General features: G+C 37.5%; 1 protein-coding gene across 1 annotated transcript; it reads right to left on the reverse strand.

Annotated features, from left to right (window-relative positions):
* Positions 1-16,984: 16,984 nt before the first annotated feature.
* LOC113356481 (long chain acyl-CoA synthetase 9, chloroplastic-like) lies at positions 16,985-23,189 on the reverse strand. Its single transcript, XM_026599635.1, has 12 exons — positions 23,027-23,189; positions 21,748-22,244; positions 21,408-21,488; positions 20,603-20,872; positions 20,087-20,218; positions 19,786-19,959; positions 19,451-19,680; positions 18,838-18,955; positions 18,212-18,343; positions 17,948-18,082; positions 17,663-17,869; positions 16,985-17,427 (listed from the first exon to the last, which is right to left on the reverse strand). The coding sequence occupies exons 2-12, from the start codon at positions 22,189-22,191 to the stop codon at positions 17,254-17,256; spliced, it is 2,097 nt and encodes a 698-aa protein (XP_026455420.1). The 5' UTR covers positions 22,192-22,244; positions 23,027-23,189; the 3' UTR covers positions 16,985-17,253.
* Positions 23,190-23,514: the final 325 nt, after the last annotated feature.

The raw sequence follows: 23,514 nt of genomic DNA on the forward strand, positions 1-23,514 counted from the left end.
TATTGCTACAATTATCAAAATCAATATTTTCACATAGAAGAGCAACACTTGATTTTTTGTCTTCATCAGAATCATAGTTGTCAGACATCTCATCAAGTGTCGCAGCAAGACCTTTGTTCCCAGTGTATTTTCTACGATTTGGGCACTCGTTTGAAAAATGACCAAATCCTTTACACTTAAAGCACTGAGGCATATCCTTGTCATCAGTTCCATTTGTGTCCCTGTTTTTAGGAGGAATACGATTATGAGGTTTGACTGATACTTTTGACTTATCTCTGGAGAACCGTTTACTTCTCTTCAACAGAAGATCTCTAAACTGTCTTGTGATCATCGAGACTGATTTGTCAAGATCTTCATCTGATGAATCTGTCTCAGAGTGATCATCGTCAGAGATATACACATTTTTACTTTTATCAAGTAATTTTATGTCTTTCGGTGCTTTGAACGCAACATCCTTAGATTTGGACGAGTTTTCGTGATCAAAGATCTTAAGCTTCCCAACCAGTGTATTTCTGGAGAGATTATCAAGGTTATTTTCCTCAACGATGGCATGCTTCTTAGGATCGTATCTAGATGGCAGCGATCTGAGAATTTTCATCACAATGTCCTTTTCAAGAATAGTCTTACCCAATGCAAAAGATGCATTAACAATTTCATACACTTTGTGATTAAACTCATCAAATGAATCCTCATCTTCCATACGAAGGTTTTCCCAATCTGAATTAAGGTTTTGAAGCCTAACTTCCTTTTCACTGGTATTTTCCTTCGAATACGGTTTCTAAGATATCCCATGCATCTTTAGACCTAGTGCAATTTGACACATGGTGCTGAAGATTTGGGGTAATGGCATGTATGATGGCATCCAAATCGTCAGAGTTTTGCTTTGCACCAAGTATCTCAGCAGCGTCGTATTCGCCAATATTTTTTGGAACATTAACGTTACCTACTACTACAGCATGAGCATCATCGCCATTAATAACATATACCCATGATTGAAAATCACGCGCTTGAAGAAACACTCGCATATCAATTTTCCACCATAAGTAATTAGAGCCATCGAAGACTGGTGATACGTTAATAGAGATAACAGCTCTGTCCATAGAGTCAGATCGCTACAAACACAGACTTTTGAGGTCTTGAACGTGTTTTCCTGCTCTGATACCAACTGAAAAAACGGGGGTATAACAACCACACCCAATATTTAGATTAGCAATCTATATTGACTAATTCCAATATACTTTCTAGAGAATCAACTAGACAGTCAGACTCAATCTAGAAAAAAGTAAATCGAGGAGTTAATATCTCTCTCTTGATTTGATTTTACTCAAGCAAATAGAAATCTGCGAGTCTTTATCAAATACAAGGATAATAAACTTGGATGGTACCAAAGACCAATATCCAAGGATCAATCAATTTCCAATCAACAACCAAAGGTTGGATTTCACAATTGATCGATACAAACGCACAATCTGTGATATTTCAATTATATAACAAAATATAATGTGGAATAGAAATAACACAGACACCAGAAATTTTGTTAACGAGGAAACCGCAAATGCAGAAAAACCCCGGGACCTAGTCCAGATTGAACACCATACTGTATTAAGCCGCTACGGACACTAGCCTACTACAAACTAACTTTGGTCTGGACTGTAGTTGAACCCTAATCAATCTCACACTGCTTCAAGGTACAGTTTCGCTCCTTACGTCTCTGATCCCAGCAGGATACTACACACTTGATTCCCTTAGATGATCTCACCCACAACCAAGAGTTGCTACGACCCAAAGTCTAAGACTTTAGTAAACAAATTTGTATCACACAGAAAAGTCTACAAGGAATGATAAATCTGTCTCCCACAGATAAACCTAAAATTTTTGTTCTGTCTTTTGATAAAAATCAAGGTGAACAAGAACTAATTGATAAACCGGACTTATATTCCCAAAGAACAACCTAGTATTATCAATCAACTCACGATAATCTAAATCGTATGGTAGCGAAACTAGATATTGCGGAATCACAAACGATGAGACGAAGATGTTTGTGATTTCTTTTTATCTTGCCATATCGGAGATATAATCTCAAGTCAATTATTCAATTGAACTCGTACGATAGAAAATGGCAAGATCAGATCACGCAACTACAAGAAAAGTAGTTTCGTCTGGCTTCACAATCCAAATGAAGTCTTTAAGTCGTTAATCGACAGGGTCTCGAGAAGAAACCTACGATTAAAAGAGAATCAACTCTAGCAAACCAACTAGTATCACACAGGAGGTGTGGGGATTAGTTTCGCACAGTTGTTAGATGTCTCCTCATATAGTTTTCAAATCAGGGTTTGCAATCTAGGCTACCTTGGTAACAAAGCATTCAATAATCACCGTTAGATGAAAAACCTGATTTATCCAAGCTAATATATTTCAATCGTTAGATCGAAACTTAGATTGTGACACACAAATGAATTGTATTCATTTAGGTTTGAGTAACCGTACCTAAACGTGTACATTGGTCGGTTCACAAATGGTTAGCCATATGAGTGCTTTCATATTAATCGTATTCATCTTTCTCATAACTAGTTCAAATGACTCATAAGAACTAGTTCAAGAGTTTTTCAATTGCTTAGGTCTTTATACATAGACACAATTGAAAAAAAATGGGTTGATTCATTTGAATCAATTCATGAAAAATATACCCACGGTTTGCAAAGATTGCATTCCTTATAAATTATTGTTTTAAGTCCATGAACTACCGATTTGAGAAATAACTAGCTTGGGTACGCGTACGGGAATGCGTACCTTAGCTACCGGATTTTGAGTTGATTTTAGTTTCCAAACTCAGTAGACTTTTTCGGGTGAAAAAGTTCCGCCAGTACGCGTACGGGTACATGTACCTAAGGTGACTGGTTTTTGAGTTCGTAAAATTCAAACTCATCAGAATTTCACGGACGTGAATTTCCGCCAGTACGTGTACGGGTACGCGTACCCAACCTGTCTCCTTCACCAATACCGCATGCACACATATGCACGCACTTGGTTTTCGGCACATGGATTTATACACTAATGTGGGAACACACTATATGCTTACATCCATAGGTGGTTACATATTCTCAACTCTATATTTCAATCATTGAAACATTCTTCTATAATGTTATAACAGTCGTTAGACATAAAGAATCGACTATCATCATCAAAGTTATTTTCAAGATTGAAAGGTCATCATAACTTTTGTCACGGGTAAAGATGAAGATGATTAAAGCAAAATCTTACCAACACACATTTCGAGAAAAAGATAGGCGAGTAAACTCGGCTCGAAATAGCAAATTTGTATGCATGAAAACTATCATACTTATACGACTATTGTCTCAAGAGTAGGAGATAGAGTAGATAGACTTTTGAGTGACAAGATGAGTTCAAGTCTCCACATACCTTTTGGCCGGATGAAGTTCCACTGGTTCCTTGAGTAGTTCTTTGTCTTTGCAAGATAATCGCCATGGAGTCTGGAGCCCAACTATTCCTAACTATCCTAGACCGAGACTTAGTCATAAGTATACTAGAAATCAAGACATATAGTTTTGATCACTAATATTGACAAACATGCTTGAGATAACAACCCATGCGAGTTCGACCGAGTAATGCTCTAACAACTTTTATTATCTTTATGAGTAGAAAGGTTGTTTTACAACAACTCGTGTAAAAAGGGTTTGTGTAGTTGTCTGAAGTATCTCTTGATACCGATCTTGAAGATAAATCTTTTTGGAGAAAGTTGTGTTTCAGTAACACGTTAGATGCCAAAATCTTTTCAAATCTGGTCAGAATTATTTATTTAAGGCTGATATCTATGTTTGGTATGTGCTAAAGGTATTTCAAGTATATGTACTCAACATGTCTGAGAACATATACTAAAGGATGTTTTCTCAAACCAGATCTCAAGCAAAACTTCTGAAAGCCTTGAGTGGAATGACTTCTAAGGAAACTGTTCATCTTGATGATACCTTCAAGAAATCTGGTTATGAAGACATCGAAAATTAAAAAGAAGATGTGACTCATCTCCTTGTCCAAAATAGTTTGGATGCTAAGATTGATATTATCAATATACGTCAAGTCCTCCTCGGTACTATTGAAACTCATCATAGACAGGCTGCACTACTAAGAACTGTTATCTGTAACCAAAGAAAGCTAATCAAACTTGGGATCGGTAACAGGGAGTATGCTCGAAATATTAATCAAAAGGTTAATGCTTTAGCCTGTGAACATAATAAAGGTACTGTGTGCAGAATCCAAGATATCAGTCGAGATGTTGTTGCTGAAGATCCTAAAAAATTTGAGGAAATTGAAGATGATCTTTGAAAAATCTGCTGAAAAATAGACATTAGTTTTTCATTTTTCAATAAAGTCTATTAATGAATAAAACTATCTCTTATTATATATAAAATTATTTGATTTATAATTTTTCTTGTGATAGTTTATGTTTACATAGTATGTGCTTGAATGCTTTATCTTATTGCTATGTATGTGTATGGGATGTTTGATTTTGGTTTTCTAACCTTGTTATTCGATCTCATATGTTGTGAACCCTTATGGTTTGGGTGACTTTTTGGTTTAGCAGGATTAAGTTCTAGCCCATGTTGGTAGGCTTTATCAAAGGATCATGAGGGGTTCTGATTGAAACAATATGTGAAAAAGTCACAATATGTTGAATCGTTTGGTTTAGCATAAAAGCATATGTGTTTCATGGTTTCAACTTTGGCTTGCAATAGTTAAAACCGGTTTTCAACCTTTCTCTGGTAAAGGTTGGTTGTTGTTATTCTTTTGTTTTGCATAAGGATGACAACATAATGATTTTTCGATATCAATTCTCCCTGGAAGAAAATGCAGACATATCGGAGAGGAGGATGCGAAATTTGAGGTAACGACTTTGTTAGTTAATCGTTTTCCTGTTTAATAAAAGCCTGAGTTTATTGCGTATATTTATTGCTTTTGCTTAACAAAATTTCGGTACAATTGATGTTTTATTCCATTAATTATGTATGGATGTGTGTGTGATTCAATTGTTTCAGGTTAAGAAAAACTATTGTTATCTTGCTTTATTGTTTGGTATCAATCGTTTAGGCTTACAAAATTTTCGGTGCAATTGCGGTGCTTTAATGTCTATGTTGTTTCAATTGCTTCCTGTTGAGGTGAATAATTATGCAAGTTGATTTATTTGGTTTGTATGAATTATTTATGGCTTAACGAAAGAAAAGGTTTACGGGATGAATTGTTTAGTCCAATTCGATTCCGGATAAGAGAAACTAAGTTAATTCTGATCTTAGTTAGACTTATCAAAGTGGAGGTTTCGTTTATTCAAGTCCAATCGAATGCCTTAACAAGGAATGCTAGTTAACTAACCTAGTACTTGTCTTGTTTAAAGTTAAAGGTCTAAGTTATATGGATAATTAGAACCTGATGAGAAAAATAGTTCTTTATTTTGGTATGTCAAGTTTGGTTGTCATATTTAGTAAACCAAAACTCATTTAGAGAGTTGCTTGGTTATATACTAGAGTCAACTTCGTATAGGTTAGCTTGAAAGTATTAGGATATGAGACATTACAAGTATTGCGAAGACTTGAAGAAGTGAAGAAGTAAGGAGCTACAATGACAACATCATCCTTCCACTTGAAGTAAGTGATATTTGACTTGAACTGTTTCATTCCCTAACGTATCTTTCAAGTCGTGAATATTGAAAACATAACTGCGAGGCATGAATGATTACAGTCTAGTTAGACGTAGTATTAAGGAATATACAATACGAAGTATAACACTTATCTTTTGAACTTCGTATATAAGACATCGACATAATCGTTTGAATGCTATTGTGATTATGTATGGGTATGAGGTGAAGATTTCATCCTAGGAAATAATGTTTTACATTAGTTTAAAGGAAGTAAATTCATGAACTTGTTTCGTGAATCGAAAGGGAAATCGCTAGGATTATTGGTATTGTTATTCATTGCATATATTTTGAACTACCAATATGTGTGATTAGTATAACCGCTCATGACTTGTTTATGTTCTTGGTAAAACTATTCACAAGGCCTGACTTTTGTATTGGTATGACTTTTAATAGTGAAACTGATCTTAAGTAATCACTTGAGATGGTATGATCGATTTAGTGTTATTGGTATGACCAACTCTAGGAAAAGGGGAACCGATCTTATAAAGAGGTGCAACCGATCACAAGAGGGGAATCGATCCTTGTAAGAGGTGCAACACGTTTTTAGTAGATGGGGGAACCGATTCTATGAACATGTGCAACAAGTTTTTAGTGAAAGGGGAACCGATCCTATGGACATGTGCAACAAATACAAGTAGTTTCCGTAAGTATGTGGGGAATCGATCCTAGTACCCAGTCAATCGAATTTTTGGAAAGCTAGTGTGACTATGCATAATACTCACATGGAGGTAGAACCGAAACTTGTTTTGGTAGAACCGTGAAACCCATGATTTGTGATTGAGTGCTCTTAATCAATCACATAATTCTTGAAAGTCAGATGAACCAATTCTAAACTCGTTTGGAAGTGTGGCAAATCGGTTTCAATATTGTATGTATGAAAGAGGACTTACAAAGTAAATATGTCGACATACTTTGAACATGTGCAGTAACGCTTATCTTTTATTATTCAAAGATATTCCTTAATAACTAAAGGAAGAAATCCCAGGTCGAAAAAATAAGTTGAGAATCTTTTAATTAAGGTTTTTAATTTTATTTTTGGAAAATAAAAATTGGTAATGTGCATTTACTAATTGGAGATTTTCTAAGAGATTTTCGGTCAATGTTTGGACAAAGCATTTCCAAGAATTATTGAAACCGAATCTGAAATATATTGCATATCTTGAGAATATTTTCGGTTTTGGAAATTCCTTGGTGTCCAAACTTCCTTGGTCTATAAATACCAAAGTTTTGCATTTCTAGCAAACTAATCCTCAGAGCCAGCAAAATTACCTAGTTGTGTTTTTACTGGTGGAGCCGCCTATTCGGAGAGGAAAGTAAACTAATTAGGCGAAATCTCTTACGACCGCTCAGTTTAAAGACTTCTTTGGGATTGAGAAGCCCTATTAGTACCGTTGGTGGGAAACTAGATAATTGTGGTTTATTATTAGTTTTCGATTGATTTGACTAACTAACGGTTGTTGAACTTTGATTGCACCTCGTTTGTGTATGCTTGAGAATCTTCTCTTCTTATATAAGATTCACTCAAACTAGATCGAAGTTTCGACGGGGATCTTTCAACCGTTTGTAGATGTAAAGACGTTTTGTGATAATCCATTGTTAACAGACTCTGTTCTGTGCGTGATTGATCACAAGAGATTCAAGTTGATTGTGTGCAGGTGTTTATTGAAGATCTAAGAAGATTTGAAGATAAAGAAGACTTTGAAGATTTCTGATTTGGGTTCATAATCTTTGGTATGCACAATACTTGCTTCGGTTAAAGAGGATCCAACTATAGTCAGTTTATCTTTGTAGTAGATTGGATTGATTAGTTGAGTAGATCGGCATCAATACGTTTCTTTCTGATTCAAGGTATTGATTGCAAAATCTAGACGATTACTTTGGTAATTGTTAGTAGATAGATCTAAGGACTTGACAAAGGAGTTTATTCGGATAAACGGAAGAGCCTTTTGTCGAACTCACATCACTTGGTTCAAAATAGTTGTTACCAAACAGATTTGTTGTTCCTTTACTGTTTGGAGTACGAACCAAAGGAATTGTTCCAAGTACGTGACTTATTACAAGTTGGAGGTGTGGGAATACAGACAGAACTAGGTGAACTATGGGTTTAGTTGCTTGGTATCAACTATACGAAGTTGGTTTGATTTTATATAGCGGCTTAATCCTGAGAGTATTCAATTCTGGACAAGGTCCCGGGGTTTTCTGCATTTGTGGTTTCCTCGTTAACAAAATCTTGTTGTGTCTTTTACTTTTCTATTTCCGCAATTATAATTGTTTTATTATAATTAGAAGTAAAATACACAAACGTTAATTCATATTTACTTGATAGTAATCCTATTGCGTTTGGTTAAGTCCGAACCTCTTATCAAGTAAACATACTTCATTGTTGTATTGTCTCGATCTCGTATCCATAGACGATCACACGAAGTGTGAACCGATTAGTTGTATTGTCTCGACTCAATCCATAGACAATCACTTTCGGAGAAATGACTTATAGGTGGAAAAGTTTTAGATTGAGGTATAATTGGGTACCCTCGTCTTTTCAGTTATCTTTTGGGTCTCAACCTGTCATGCTAGCTTTAGCGCCATTTTAGGCCACTAGCATGTCGTGCTAACTTTTATCACTATAATAAGGCATTAACGTGCCATGCTACTTTTTAGCAACCTAGTAGGCTGAGAATACGCCACGTTACTTTCTAGGCACCCTAGTCGTCCATGGACAAGTTGTTTTCACAACAACTCCACAAGTCTTAGTCAACATGTTTATAAGATATGTGGCATATAAACGACTATGATTTAGCCAAAACAAGATGTAGTCCACGACTCCACTAATTCCTAAAAAATATCAAATACGTCACATGAGGGGGGGGGGGGGGGTTCTTCATGGGGTATTGGTCTAGTGGTTTATAGCAATATTCGGCGTGACAACACCCCATGATGAGAAGTTACAAGTAGTGGTGATAGTTACAGTAATTGGAGAGATAATGGAGTAATGGTCAAAAGGGGTTTCCAGAAACTTTCCTAACACATCGTACACGACCCTATCATTATATATACAATCTCCATCTCTCCACAACCTCACTACCCTCATTACCTACGAGAAAAAGCAGTGTATTCCTAATTACTATAAATATGCCACTTAGCTTATTCAGAAAACATAACAAGCTTATCATCCATACAAGCTCTATTATTCTTCATAGTTTCAACACCCAAATACATAATTCAATAAAACTATAATTTCTCTAACTTTCTCTGATCCCCTCCCATAAGATCAACCCATCTTCTGTCATCATGACCGAAGTAGGACGAAACGGCTACTTTCGTGGTTTAGGATTGTCCTGTTCGATTTTGATTTTCGAACCTTAAAAAAAGTACCACAGTGGTGCATTTGTTTTGCATACAAATAATTTTTAGGTACTAACACCTTGATTCAGAGTTATCCCAGCTCTAGGAAGGAATTAGAGATACAATACAAGTCATGGAATGACTTAGGCATTGACCCATGCATTGGACAAGGCTTGGGAAATGCATTTGCAACAGTGGGCGTTGCTAAACGCAATATTGATGTTGTTGCTCGGCAAAAAGAATGCAAGTGATGAACTTAAAGTATGGAGATGATCCAAGTAGTAGACTAAGGCATGAATGATAGGACTTTACTCGTATGATCGCTTCAAAAAGAGTTAAGTGCTTGGGAAGGAAAATTTAAGCGCCATGGTGGATTTATATTGGTTTAGGAAAAAACAAGTATAGCGCAATGATGACGAGATTTTGGCTCATGCTGATAGCTACGGGTTGTATGCGCATCACACGCATGTCAGAGCAAGGAATTAAATTGAAACGGTTATAAATTAGTTTTATAACCATGTTTGGCATCTCCTGATCAGCAAATACAAGTGTGGCATCAATTGGCATGACAACACAAAAGTTAGCAGTTGAAAAGCATCATAGGTGGTTATGGGAACTACCCCTTGGATACTTGGTTATCCAAGGTTTTGACCATGTAACAATTATATAAGTAATTTGAGAAACATTATAAATCCGTAGGATATGAGAGTCTAGCTAAGGAAAGGCCTTGAGAGATTTAACTCCTCAATGGTGAGGCAATTGTAGTCCGGGTAGGGACGTGTTTTGTTTATCTTCCTTTGATGCAATAAAATGGGATTGTATCATTATGTCTTTGTGTTCATTATGTCGCTGATGTTGTGAGTTTGTTTAAGTACATTGATACACGACAAACCTCTTACTCTTATGGAGGCATAAAGAGTTAGGGAGAAAACAAGAAAGACTTTCGTTGCTTAAGGCTTTAAGAGTGAAGGCATATGCATGCTTTGGTACAAGTATGCAAGGTTGAGTACTTGTGGGTGAAGTTGATTCACTGAACCAAAGAGTATTTCCGGTTATGACCCATGGAAAATGAAAGCTACGAAATGGGCATGTGACAATTGGTATCAGATTTTTGTTTTGGGACACAGTTCTTGATTTTTATCTCTTTCACTTGTAATGGTGTCATTTTTTTATCGAATACAGTAATGAATTGTTTGAGTTTCGTTAGTATTGTGATTAGAAGAAGTTGGTCTTGTGGGGAAAGATCAATTGGAAACAAACTTTGAAGCTTGAGGTAGCAACATGCTATGAAAGTGCATGAAAAAGGTGTTAAGATTCCTTTCCAAAGTGTTAGACGAACATGCGAGAATCGTTGAAAACAAGGTTTTCAAGTGATTGCATGAAAAAACTAGTATATGGTACAAATCAGATGTTTAAGTCCATATCTCTCACAAGTATGCGGAAATTAAGTATCTGAAATTCATGTCTTCATAGTGTTATCAGTACCATGTACATTACATGTGGTAATGGGAATTTTAGGAAAATTCTTGAACTCACAGATGTTATTGGCCTTTGCATTGGAAAAGAAGATGGAGAACAGCAAGCCGGTTTAGTGGAAGATTAAAGTAATCTATCTCGATGCATGTACCTTGGTGATAATGCAAAGTCTTGATCTGATTTTAGATAGTGGTAAATACAGTTGTCGTTCACTCAGACTTTGTTGAGATTGATTTGGGCTTAAATATGGCAAATACTAAAAATAATAAATATATACAAAAATAATATAAAAAAAAAGTGAGAATTACTGAAACGGAGCGAAAGTATCACTTTTCCCGAAACATGGCGAAAGTATCACTTTTCCCGAAACGGAGTGAAAGTATCATTTTTCCTGAAACGGAATGTGAAAGTGATACTTTCACTTTAGGCATAATTCTCGAAAATTGAATGCATAGTCATTATGCAAACCACCACAAAGGATGCATAACACATAGTGAAACTATTTTTTGGCTTATGGATCGACTAATTTTTCGTTTCAAAAAAAGTGATACTTTCACATTCCGTTTCGACAAACAACCTCTGTTTTCTCCAACTCGAGTTATCTAGCAAAACTTAGTCGAACCACATACCCATATGATGCCTGTTAAGCCAAAACAAGTCCTCACAATGAATTCCAGCGGTTTAATCTCGCTAAAGCACCTCCAAATCACATCCTGAAAATCCCGCAGAAATGAGTACTTATCACTTTCCTGTTTATGAAAATCTCGTGAAATCTTCTCTTCTTTCCAATTACCATCTCTGTTTAGGTAATACAACTCATTACAAACCCAATTCCATGAAAAACACTCCCTCAAAATCTTCCCAAATTTTGTTCCAGAAAACTCGACCATGCAGAACATATTGCCAAATTTCAGTTTTGAAATGGATGAAGATGAAGTGTCCCTAACCAAAACACGTGAGCCTTTAGCAGGTGGGGTTCCCTTGGGTGCCCCTTATCCGTTTTGGGGGTCCCTTTAGCAGTTGTTCTTCGGGTGCTTTTATTGGATTTTGGGTGCCAATAACATTTTTCTGAGCCGTCTCCAACATACTTCCGGGGTGCCTTTAAGACATGTCTGGGATGCCTTTAGTAATTTTCTCCCGGGGGTGCAAAAACAACTTTTCGAGCAACATTCTCCACAAGAGCTTATTTCCTATAAAAGACTTAAAACAAGTTTATTAGAGAAATAATGAGTCATAAATATTGTAATTATGGGTGAAAAGCATCGCACTTTAGTGCTTATCAAGTCCGTGTGACAACCGAAAAATTACGTTTAGCGCTCCAGGGCGCACATGCCAAAACTCCCCGATGCACCACTCTGATGCTACTGATCGGGCCTTAGATTAGGTAAATGCACGTTCATTTGCCCTTGCAAGTATACTCATCAAGCATGATGCAAGTAACTTAACTTTCACACCGTTCCAAACTTAACCCTTGTTCCACTGAGCATTTAAAGCCATAAAGGATATGGCCGATGCATCTTGCATGCATCACTAGCCTCCGAACATTGTTCAGGCATAAGGTATGCCTTGGACTTGCATATAGGCCCTTCCGATTCTATAACTATTTGCTTACTTCGCTTACCGATTAGCTTACTCTTTTTTCCATGCCCAATGCACCATTGGTGCATATGCCAACTCCATGTAGCTTGATAGAAAATATGAGCATCCAAGGAATGAAATGCAATTCGCCTCATCAAGTTTTGGCCACAATCATCTCTAGCATCGCAATATCGAGCCAGATGATATGAGAGGCCAATATGCCGCAACCATCTCGCAATTAGATGATATGAGCGATAATATGATGGACCGGTAATATTGCATATGGCCTCCTACATACCCTTATTACTCTAAAGGGATCAAGCATATACCATATTTCATTAACGAAGGGACAACAACTTAACCCAACTTGTGTTGAAAGGTCCTGGCCAAGCAATAATGGTCTGGTCCGTATCGACCATTCCTCCAAAATGCAAAAAGGTTGCGCATCACGTAATATGCCGCATGGCATAGTGATACCTAAGCATCATATGCCTTAATGAAAATGATGTGCATCTATAAATGAGGCATAAACATCTTTATGATCTTCGGGCTAATCTATGAAGCTTACTTGGTGCATAGTCCGCATATGCACCTTCATATTTTTACAACTTAAACTGGGGGACCACATTTACATTCACCAAGTCATATTTTTGAGGTGCTTGCTTCATTATTCATGGCCGTTGCCATGTACTTCTGAGTAACCGGCAACGATTGATGTGTTTTCATTTTGACCTATAGGCCAATTCCAATATTGTGCAATGGTTGCGCAATATTAACTCGGCAAGCTCGCTCTGGCATATTGCACAACTGTTGTGTGATATTGACTCTAGGCCAATAAAATGTATAATGCACTTAGGTAGCGTTATAACACTCAAGGCCATCTATCCAACTGGCTTAACGCATCATTTGATGCGAGATTGGCCTTTAGCCAACATAGCTAGCAACATGATATTGGCCCTTGGCCAATGTGCCAAACATAATGCGCCATTTTTGTGCGATATTGGTCTTGGGACGATATGCCTCTTACCATGTAAACATAAGCTTTGGATGAAGCTTCATCTAAATTCATGGCGCATATTTGAGCATGCGCCATGCTAAAAACACGGGGCGTTACAGTGTAGATGTGAACCAGCATTTTCATGGCAATGTGATGCCATGGAAGAAGAATCAAATGGAATTTTTGTCTAGCATAAAGCCTATAAAAGGCTGAAGAAAGAAACATAAGTTGTGGAAAAATGATACACCATTCTCTTGCGTTTGTAGAGAGTTCTTTGCCCTGTTTTATAAGAGTGGGATCGATATGCTTGGACAAGGGTGTCCAAAGACTTGCATTTGATCAGACTTGCGGTGACAACTATGTCCATATGCAGGTGTACCCACACCTTAATCTAGCCTATAAATTTCGCTTCCCCCTAACAATTACCTGTTGCGGTGATAACTATGCCCATACACAGGTGCATCCACACCCAACAATGCCCATACACAGGTGCACCCACATCTTAATCAAGCATATAGGTCTCCCCTTCATGGATTGGGCATAGGTCGTGGTGATTGGTTCTGATACCAATATAGTAGCTCTGATGCCAATATATGTCCCCCCCTTCCATGGAGTGGGCATGGGTCATGGTTGTAGCACCTCGTGTTTTTAGCATGATGCATGCTCAAAAGATGCGCCATGGCCTAAGATGAAGCTTCATCTCAAGCTTCTGTTACGTTTAAGAGGAACATTGGCCAAGGTCCAATATGACGCCAATCATGGCACATTGCGAAGGAATACTAACCAAGATCCAATGCGCACCAAATGGTGTATTAGGACAGTTGGGAGGATGACCTAGAACAAAGTAGCATCATTATGACGCATTACGCAGGTCATTGGCCTATGGCCAATATTGCATCATCAGGCAAGAGCAGGCTCAACCATCATGGTCGGACATTGGAATCGGCTTGTGGTCCATACTAAATGTACAACCATCATGGCCGGATTCAGAGAAACAACGCAACGACTATGAATAGTGAAGCAAACACCTCAAAGATGGACTTGGTGAATGCCGCTTTCCTCCCCCAATTTGAGTTGTAGAAATGTCAATAAAACATATATAGGGAGGGATAATTGGTTGAAGGTACATATGCGGATTATGCATAAGTAAGCTTCATAGCTTACCCGGAAGAGCATAAATAATACTTAGTTTTTTTTGCTAATTCCAAAAGTTTATTAAAGCAAAATACGTAATTACAAGAATTACAAGGGGGGCTCTAAGGCCCCCCACCCCTAAACCAAAGGGGCTACAGAAAAAACTCAAAAAGGCTCATAAAAAAACTCTTAAGAAAAAGAAATCCTAAAAAAAGAAAGAAAATGAAGTCATCTTCTTAATCTTCTTTTATGTTTTGCTTTAGGAAAAATGGTAGCCAAAATATCCAAATCCTCATAATCTTCATGAAATTCACCCTCCTCATCTTCATCAGAAGCATTACCAGGAACACTGGTTTTTCTTTATTCTGAGAAGGTCTAGGAGACCTACCCTTTTGAACTTTGAGACCCAAACTGTTTATATCCGAAGAATTGTCATCCAAGATATTCCCTCCAAATCAGTACGACCTTCTAACATGGCTTTTCCTAGGAGAGAAACTTCTCGTTGTGATTTCATAGCATCCAATCTAGCACGGAAAGCATTCTTGGTAGTTTCGTCATGCAAAAGAATAGTTTCACTATAAATGATGCTTATGCCTCATTTATAGTTGTGTAGCCTTGCCAATGAGGCATATGATGTGAAGGCGTCATTATGCAATGTCACGGACTCAGTAATGCGACACCTTTGTGCATTTTGAACGGCCTACACGGACTACGCCATGATCATTTTTTGGTGGCCACGGGCTTGCAATACAAGTTGGATTAAGTTGTTGTCCCTTCGAGGATGAACTACGGTCATTGCTTGATCCCTCTAGAGAAGGGAAGGGTACGTAGGCAGATGCAATGAGTTGCAGCTTTGCCGATCCTGCACATTGTCGCTCATATCATCTAATTGCGAGATGATTGTGGCATATGGCCTCTCATATCATCTGGCTCGGTATTGCTATCCAAGAGATGATTGTGTCCAAACTTGATGAGGCGAATTGTATTCCACTCCTTGGATGCTCATACTTCCTATTAAGATGTTCGACGCAGGCATGCACCAATGACGCATTGGCATGACCAGGAAAGTAAGCTATAATGGTATGCAAGTTATCGGAGGTTGCATCAACCTAAGGAAGTCCTAAGCATGACCTTATTCCCGGACAATACTCGGAAGCTCGTGATGCATGCAAGATGCACGGGCCTTAGCCTTTAATGTTCTAAACCCTTCGCAAAACAAGGGTAAGTTGGAACGGTGTGGAAGCTAAGTTAGTTGCATCATGCTTGTCAACATGCTTGCAGGGGCAGATGAACGTGCATTTGCGTAGTTCTAAGGCCCGGATTCTATCACCAGAGTGGCGTATCGGGTTGTTATGGCATGTGTGCAACTGGCGAGTTAGGCTTAATTCGTCGGTCTGTCACAATGGTGGTTGGCCCTGATACCAATATAGTGGCTCTGATACCAATATAGGTCCATAAGTCTCCTCTTCCATCCATGGAGTGGGCAAGGGTCATGGTGGTTGGTTCTGATAACAAATGTTAGGGTACCGATTCCTACACGTCATAATCCCATTAATAGAACCCGATTCTACAAGTTAAAATCCCATTGAGTTATAAACTACCCAATCAAGCCACATCTTAGCAATGTGGGACTAAGGTCCCAACACCTTTACCATTCTCAAATTGCCGCATCATCTTAGTTTTTGTTTATTCAGGTTAAATGACAATGATGTTAGGCTATTTAAAGACCGAAAATTTGAACGAAGTAAGCTTGAAGGTAGATCTTTACATGTCTGACTTTCTAACAGAACTTGGTATTCGACAAATAACTTGATTTCTGGAAATACTTCACACCGCCCAAAATCCTCCCCAACCTTCTCCCCCCAATAGGTGGCATCATCTCCACCGTAGATTTTGCTTTGGGTAGTGCCCCTAGAGAAAACATGGGGGCCATTATTATTGTTATGCGAGCCGGGAAAGGTGGAGGGAGGATTTGTGGGAGGTTTGAAACATTCCATTCAGTTTCCCCTCTACCTGACATCTAAAAAACGAGAAGGTACCGCTTCAAAAGTGATGCAGTACTTGTATCCCTTGGATGCTGTTCTACGCGAACTTAAAAAAGTGATGTACCGGATTGAGGATTATTCGGATGGTGATCTAAGCATGTGCTAAATTTGTGAAGAATTCTTTTTTATATTACTGTAATCAATCACTGTCTGCAAAATTAAGAGTTAATCAGACAGAACCTTCCATACGTTTTTATTTTTGTTTTCGTTTCAATTCTTTACTTTATTTCTTTTAAACCTTTACAGGTATTGAGTAATAAACAAATGCGGCCGATACTTCATCAAATTCCAAGCAAATAATTTTGATACTCCGTAATAGTTATGTTTTGCCCCCCCCCCCCCTTCGGTGATCATAAACCTAAAAGAGAAGAACATTTGATTATCTATTATTCCCTTCCACTTTCTCAACCACCATTGATGTCCAACAAAAAGTGTTCAAGTTGAGTAGCTATCACATGGGGGAGAGAGACCCTTGTGTGGTGTATACCCCTTTCAATCGATGATTCGGACAATATTTAGTTTAAGAAGTTGATATCCGTTCATATATATAAACACTTGAACAGTATAACAAAAATTAGAATAAGAAATGTCTGAATTCCTGGCTAGACAAAGATACCAGCATATTAGGACCCTTATGGCACATTTAACAGTTCATAGCCCACTGAGACAAAGATAGACCAGAGATAAATGCAAACCCAAAAGATGGAAGGAACAATTTTCATGCCGAATACTCAAACCAGAGAACCGACTTTCATACCAAAAAACAACAAGAACAAGTAAAAAAAGGAGAGAAATTTAAATGAATGAGACGGAATATTGGGAAAATTGGGAAAGTAAGTATTTTCACAAGGACAGAAGAAAAAGAAACAGATCCTTTCCTAACTTTTACCTGAAAGACCGGAAACTTCCCTCCTTGGTGAGGGTGCCTAATTAAGTATTATTTTTACTATAATATCACATTAGTAAGTGTTTAATCAAGACACAGATGCATAAAAGCTGGAGAGATCCTCAGAGAATTCCTTTTTGATGACTTCTCTCTTGAGTTTTAGAGCTGCAGTGACCAAACCAGATTCAGGAGTCCATGCCTCGGGCAGCAATTTAATTTTTGCTGGTATCTCAAACTTCTCTAAACGACCCTTCTTTGCCGCCTACAAACATACAAGAAAAAACATTACGGGCCGTGATGATTCCAGTTTCGCTTGACAAAGTAAGCACGCACAACATAAAAAGTAGATGCACATTTCAAATTTTCCATTTTGGCTAATGAACACCCTCAGTTACTCAATAAATTGACAAGAAAATAGAGGGCAGTATATTTCAAAAGCTCTGAAAACATATGATCAACAAAGATATAATTCAAAAATTGAGTTGACATATGCACACCTGCACAAGCGATCCATGCACTTCCTTCACGGTTTGTTCTTTCTGACACAAATCTGAGAAACCAGTAAAATCGATGTTGTTCTTTACAGCCCAGTCTTCTATAGCATGTTGCGCAGCTACAACAAGAGCCACACAGTAACTATGGAATGGATCGGCATGCATCATAATATTGTCTACATACGGGCTCACGGAAAGGGCAGCTTCCACCTGTGGAAGAAAATTGAAGTTACAACTGAACCAAGAGGTGGCCTAAAAGAATTATAAACATCCAAAACTACCACCCACCTTTCCAAGGGAAACATATTCTCCATGCTGAAGTTTTACTATGTCCTTTTTGCGATCAATTATCTCAAGGCAGCCATCTGAGTGAAATCGCCCAATGTCTCCAGTGTAAAACCATCTCATTCCTCTCTCATCAACCTGCATATGCATCAACATTATTAAATAAAATTACCATCCCTCATTTACTTTTCTCTTTGTCCAGTCTTAGTTTCTTCTAGAATGTAATTAATTATAGTCAATACTCAAGCGATGATGAGGTGATAATACCTTATAAACTTCATTTGTCTTCTGTTCATTTTTGAAGTATCCCTGTGTCACATTGGGACCACCAATAACTATTTCCCCACGAGCCATTGGTGAATCACTTGTTAAATACCCACCTTCAGGCCAGTCAATCAACTGCACAAAGAAACATTATTCATTTAATTCAGGAGGAGATGCAACTGTCAATAAAATATTTGACTGAAGTCATTAAGTAGGCTAACAAGTGTAAACACGAGTCTTAGAATATAAGCACCTAAAGTAAAACCAAACACTATAGAATAAGATATGAGTAAAGTAACTCAAGTAACAAAAGCCCATTCAGGTTCTCCTTGTATGTGCAACTTATCAATTAGAGAAATCCATTAGTCACAACTTGTGGTAAATTACAAAGTTCCCAAAATCGTTCACTAGTTATAGTACGTTGATGCAGAAGGAAAAACTGCAAGTTAATCAGGAAGACCTGAACAGAACTCTTTAAAATTTGATCGCAGCAAGTATAAACTAGTAATAACCTCTCTTTTCCCAGACCACCAGTCATCAGTTAGAGGTGATGCGCATAACAGATTATGATACATTTGCCTAAATACCTTTCTTTTACGGAAAGGAATATATCCACAGTTTTTCTGTACCTTAATATATGAACAAGGAAGTGGAGCACCAACACGGCCAACAGATGTATCGTCGAACTCAGAAAACGTCCCACCAGCACAAGTCTCAGTGAGACCATACCCTTGCCCAATTGGAGATCTGGAAGAAAAAAAATACACGTCACAGAGATATATAATGCAAGAACCAAGCAAATAAGTCTTTCCAATTGCAAGGCTGTTCGACTATCAACATCGTAAATAATATACTTCAGTTCCACTCGCTAATAGAATTTTGAGACCTCAGCCGTGATTATCAGGATCACCACCGTAATGAGCTTAAGCATTCCACCTAAACCTTTAGATTACTTTTGGGTAGGGAAAATCATAATTGAAGGACCTGTGTTAGTGATCAGCTAAACTTGCAGGATTTGAACATTGACATTTGTTACAATCAAATTTTCCCTTTGATATTAATGACCTTTTATTTTTATTACAAGTCTATAGAAACACAGACAGTGAATCAGTTACAGGTAAACAAGTGTGAAATAATTAATAAGCACAAAAATACGAAGCATGCATCTCGGACAATGATAGATGACCTTTTATACTATGTTTAGTGTATAATTGAACCAGATCCAATAAAATGAACACTCACCCGATGCATATATTAATGAATCTTTGTGTATCACCAGAAAGAGGAGCTCCTCCAGAAAGCAGGAAGCGAATGCGTCCACCTAAAATGGCCCGGACCTTTCTGAAAACAAGCATATCCCAAATCAGCTTCTCGATTCCCCATGCTCCAAACCAACTTCCATTCACTGCTAACATTCTACGCCTATATGCCAAATCAAATAGGGTCTTGGAAAATCCGCCCTTTGCATCGACCTGAGGATTACAAAGAGGTATTCATGATAGAGATCTTTTATTACTATTATTTTCGTAAGTTGTTACCTAATTTAACTAAGAAAAAGAAGTGTTTTTACCACAAACCTTTTTCCTCACACCATCTCGAACACGATCAAGAATGGCTGGCACTGCAGTCATCACAGTTGCCCCTAACACAGAAGCATCCCCCTTTGTGCCCCTTTTTATCTTGTTTGAAGTATCGGTAAGAGTCAAAGGTGAACCATATCCAATGGAAGATCCAACACCAACCATTAAATTCTACAATAGAAAAATTCAGATTCATAAGAGATATATCTTAGGTTCTAATTTCACTAGCATAGGATGGCTATCTAATTCCTCCAGTCGTACAACATAGAATTCATAAGTAAATGAAGAATCCCTGTACCTCAGCTGCCAATTCAAGAATATGAGCTAGTGGAAGGTATGCCAAGTAGATATCTTTGCTTCCCAGGTCTGGAACAATTGTCATAACAGCAGAAAGAGTAGCTAACACATTTCCATGGGACATCATTACTCCCTGCACGCAGTGTAAAATAACTAAAATGTTTAGCACTGCCAGGGATCAGAAGTAATCAAGTTATTGAACTGTTCCATATATATTTTGGATTGATATAATCAAAAATTTAAAATAAGTCACTATAAACACAGTTCGAGAGAACTGGCAAGAGTTAGACTTAATTGGATTGTGCACTTCCTTATACAAGGAAGCCTCCACGTAGGATACCATCCTTCAATTTTTGCAACACATTTTTCTCAGTTGCCAAATTTGTGCATACCAAAGTGATGGAGCAATAAGGAGCACAGATAGAAGTCTGTGCATCTGTATTCAACTGAGAGTTTACTATCTGGAGAGAGGAAGAGAGATGGAAGGAGAAAAAAAAAAAAAGATGCTTCCACCAACCTTTGGCAACCCAGTACTCCCACTGGTATACATTATAACTGCAGTATCAGCTGCTAATGGCAAATCAGCTTCAACAGGATTCTCTCCACCAATTTTCTCCACTTCAGCAAATGAGGAGATTGACCAGCTAGTGCTGCTTTCCACTGATGAGATATCAGATGGAATCCCATCATCAATGAAAATCACACGCTTTACAGTGTCCAGCTGTCCACTTATGTCTGCAAGTTTTTTCAATTCCTTTTTTCCACAAATGACAGTTGAAACTTCTGTCTGAAAACAATAAGAAATATGAAAGCCTCTGAGTACATTCAAAATTGTTATACATAAACTATATTAGACTGGGTACAGATATAGCGCAAAATCTGCAAAGATGATAGATGTATATCTGGAGAAAAAACGTGGTCCAAGTAACAGTGTCCCTTCTGACAGAGTAGAGATACTTGCAGAATTTGAATTTAGTATTCCAGGTAACTTTATACTAGCATATGTCACTATATCTTTTAAATATCTAACTAGTGTGGCAGATATTAATGGTTATCTAATTAAATTAATGTGAAAACCATAACAATGTAGAGACACTTATTGTTTCCAAGTGTATCAGATAAACAACTGAAGTAAAAGTTATGTAGCATCCTTGGCACAACCCAAATTCCTCCGATTCCACACCCAAGCCAAATAAAGTAGTCACACACGCATAGTGCATTATTCTGACAGGCTGCCATTCAGTTTGTTTCTTCGCAAACAAATAACATTATGCAGGTTCAAAGATCGATAGACATTAAGAGCAAGGGAAATGGATAAGTACCTCATTTAGTGAGTGAGCTAGTGCCTCCTCTCCCAGAGAAGAATATATAGTGACAACTGTGATATTGCGCCTGAAGCATCCCTGTATTAACATCAATGCCATTAATATCTTAGAAGAAGAAAAACTTTACTAAAAGAGTAAAAGAAACAAATGTTTTGACCAAATACATCCTAGTATATCATTCCATCTCGAAGTTCTGCATTTATTGTGACTTACAAACGCTGACAAAAAGTTAGCAGCGAGTCATAAAAATATATATGAAACTGATAACTATGATGCAAGATTAGCAACATCATCCATCAAATGTGAGATACAGGAAAGGCTGAGATGAGATAATAACCTGTAATGCAATAAGCCACTCCGCTTGTGTATCAGCAAAAATCGCTACACGCTCTTCCTTCTGATGCCCGAGCTGTGCTAAACCAGATGAAAAGTTGCAGGCAGCTTGAAAAGCTTCCCCGTAGCTTAGCCACTCATAGTTTCCCAGATGAAGCTTCTCGAAAGATCTTCCACCAACCACTTCAGTCTCTCTTGCAATTACCTTTCTGGTTCCGAGTAAATTCCTATCTCTGTACAATTTACAAGAATGCTCAAAAAGATCTGCAAGTGTTAGAATTCCCTCCCATGCTGACTCAACAGGGGAATCAAAAAGATGATTTCGAATTGCATATCCAGATTCGCCTCCAACATCAACTGGTAATCCTCTCAGTTGATCTCTTTTTGAATTCCGGAGTAAAATAGAGCACACAAGAGGAACAAGGATTCCAACAGCATACACACTCATTTTCAAGCATATGCTATACTTCCCTCTTGCAGCAAAACTCTTTTGATTGAGATCTTGAGGAAAAAAATAATACTCCGTCAATTAAATGCATATCTAACAATAAGGTTAGCAATATCACCAAATCAATAGAATTAATCAAATCAACGGAACTCAAAATCTGGTCAAAGAAACTTCATCATTGATCAATTCACTAGTAACTGAATGTGTGTCACTCATATGACTCATAACCACTGACAGACCTTCCAGTAATGGCTAATAATAGTCTTGCATTAATAATCCTCAATACAAAGCAAGAATAACCAAAAAATCAACCTACACTTACATTCAAATAAATTAAAGTAGTTTCATAACTTTTTCAATTTCATGAATGTAAGAAACAAGAAATTATTTATTATTATGTTTTTAATTACATTAAGCATGTTTATCATCGATAACAAGCTACATTACTAGAATTTCCATTCAAATAAACGTTTACCAAATACTTGAAGATCTAGTCCTCTTGGCAGTAGAAGGTATAGTGGTACATTGACAGAAGATCTCAAAGTCCTATTCCAAAAAACCTCCCAAATCCTAATCAATCACAGTTAGCTAACTCCAGCTACCAGAATCTAGGTTTCTTTGATACCTAACTCAACCTACATTACTCTAAAACCTCTCGCATTATCACTATTCTACCAAATTTCACTAATTAGCCATTAAACAAATCTATTATCAAAGCCGATCAAAAAAATAATCGAAATATATCAATGCATCACCAAATCGATCAGAATAACATACGATCACAATTACAGATTACGCGTAAATTAAAAGAATTAGAACTGATTGAAAACCATACCTGAAGAAATAACCAGAGCCCTAAATTAATCTCTGTGAGTTTTGTTTTTATATATAAGAGCAGCAGAGGATGTATGGAAGAGAAAGAGATGGGCGGAGATAACAACAACTAGTTATTGGTTAGGATTTTCAGAACATAATTTCTCTCTCCTTTTTTTATTTGGATTTTCTAGTGAAAGGAGGATTCCTGAACTACTTCTGATTCTGTAAATCTGGTTGTTGGGTAAATTTACCCAACTCTCGTGATTACGTGTCAGAATCTGGTGATATAATCTAGGGGGATAGTTTAATGTTTAAACTGACTGGAGGGAGTATAAATATACTGTAACACCGAGTTGCGGACAAATTTGATCTTTTTTGAGAACCTGACTCATTAATAAATGACTGACACCCCCGATTCAAGAACCAAATCGTTCGGATCGGTTGGATTTTGTTAGCCAGTCGGGCTGATTTGATGAACAAAACGAGAATGGCTGATCTTGCATCACT

This window comes from Papaver somniferum, chromosome 3, assembly GCF_003573695.1.
Source record: "Papaver somniferum cultivar HN1 chromosome 3, ASM357369v1, whole genome shotgun sequence".
NCBI classification, from domain to species: domain Eukaryota; kingdom Viridiplantae; phylum Streptophyta; class Magnoliopsida; order Ranunculales; family Papaveraceae; genus Papaver; species Papaver somniferum.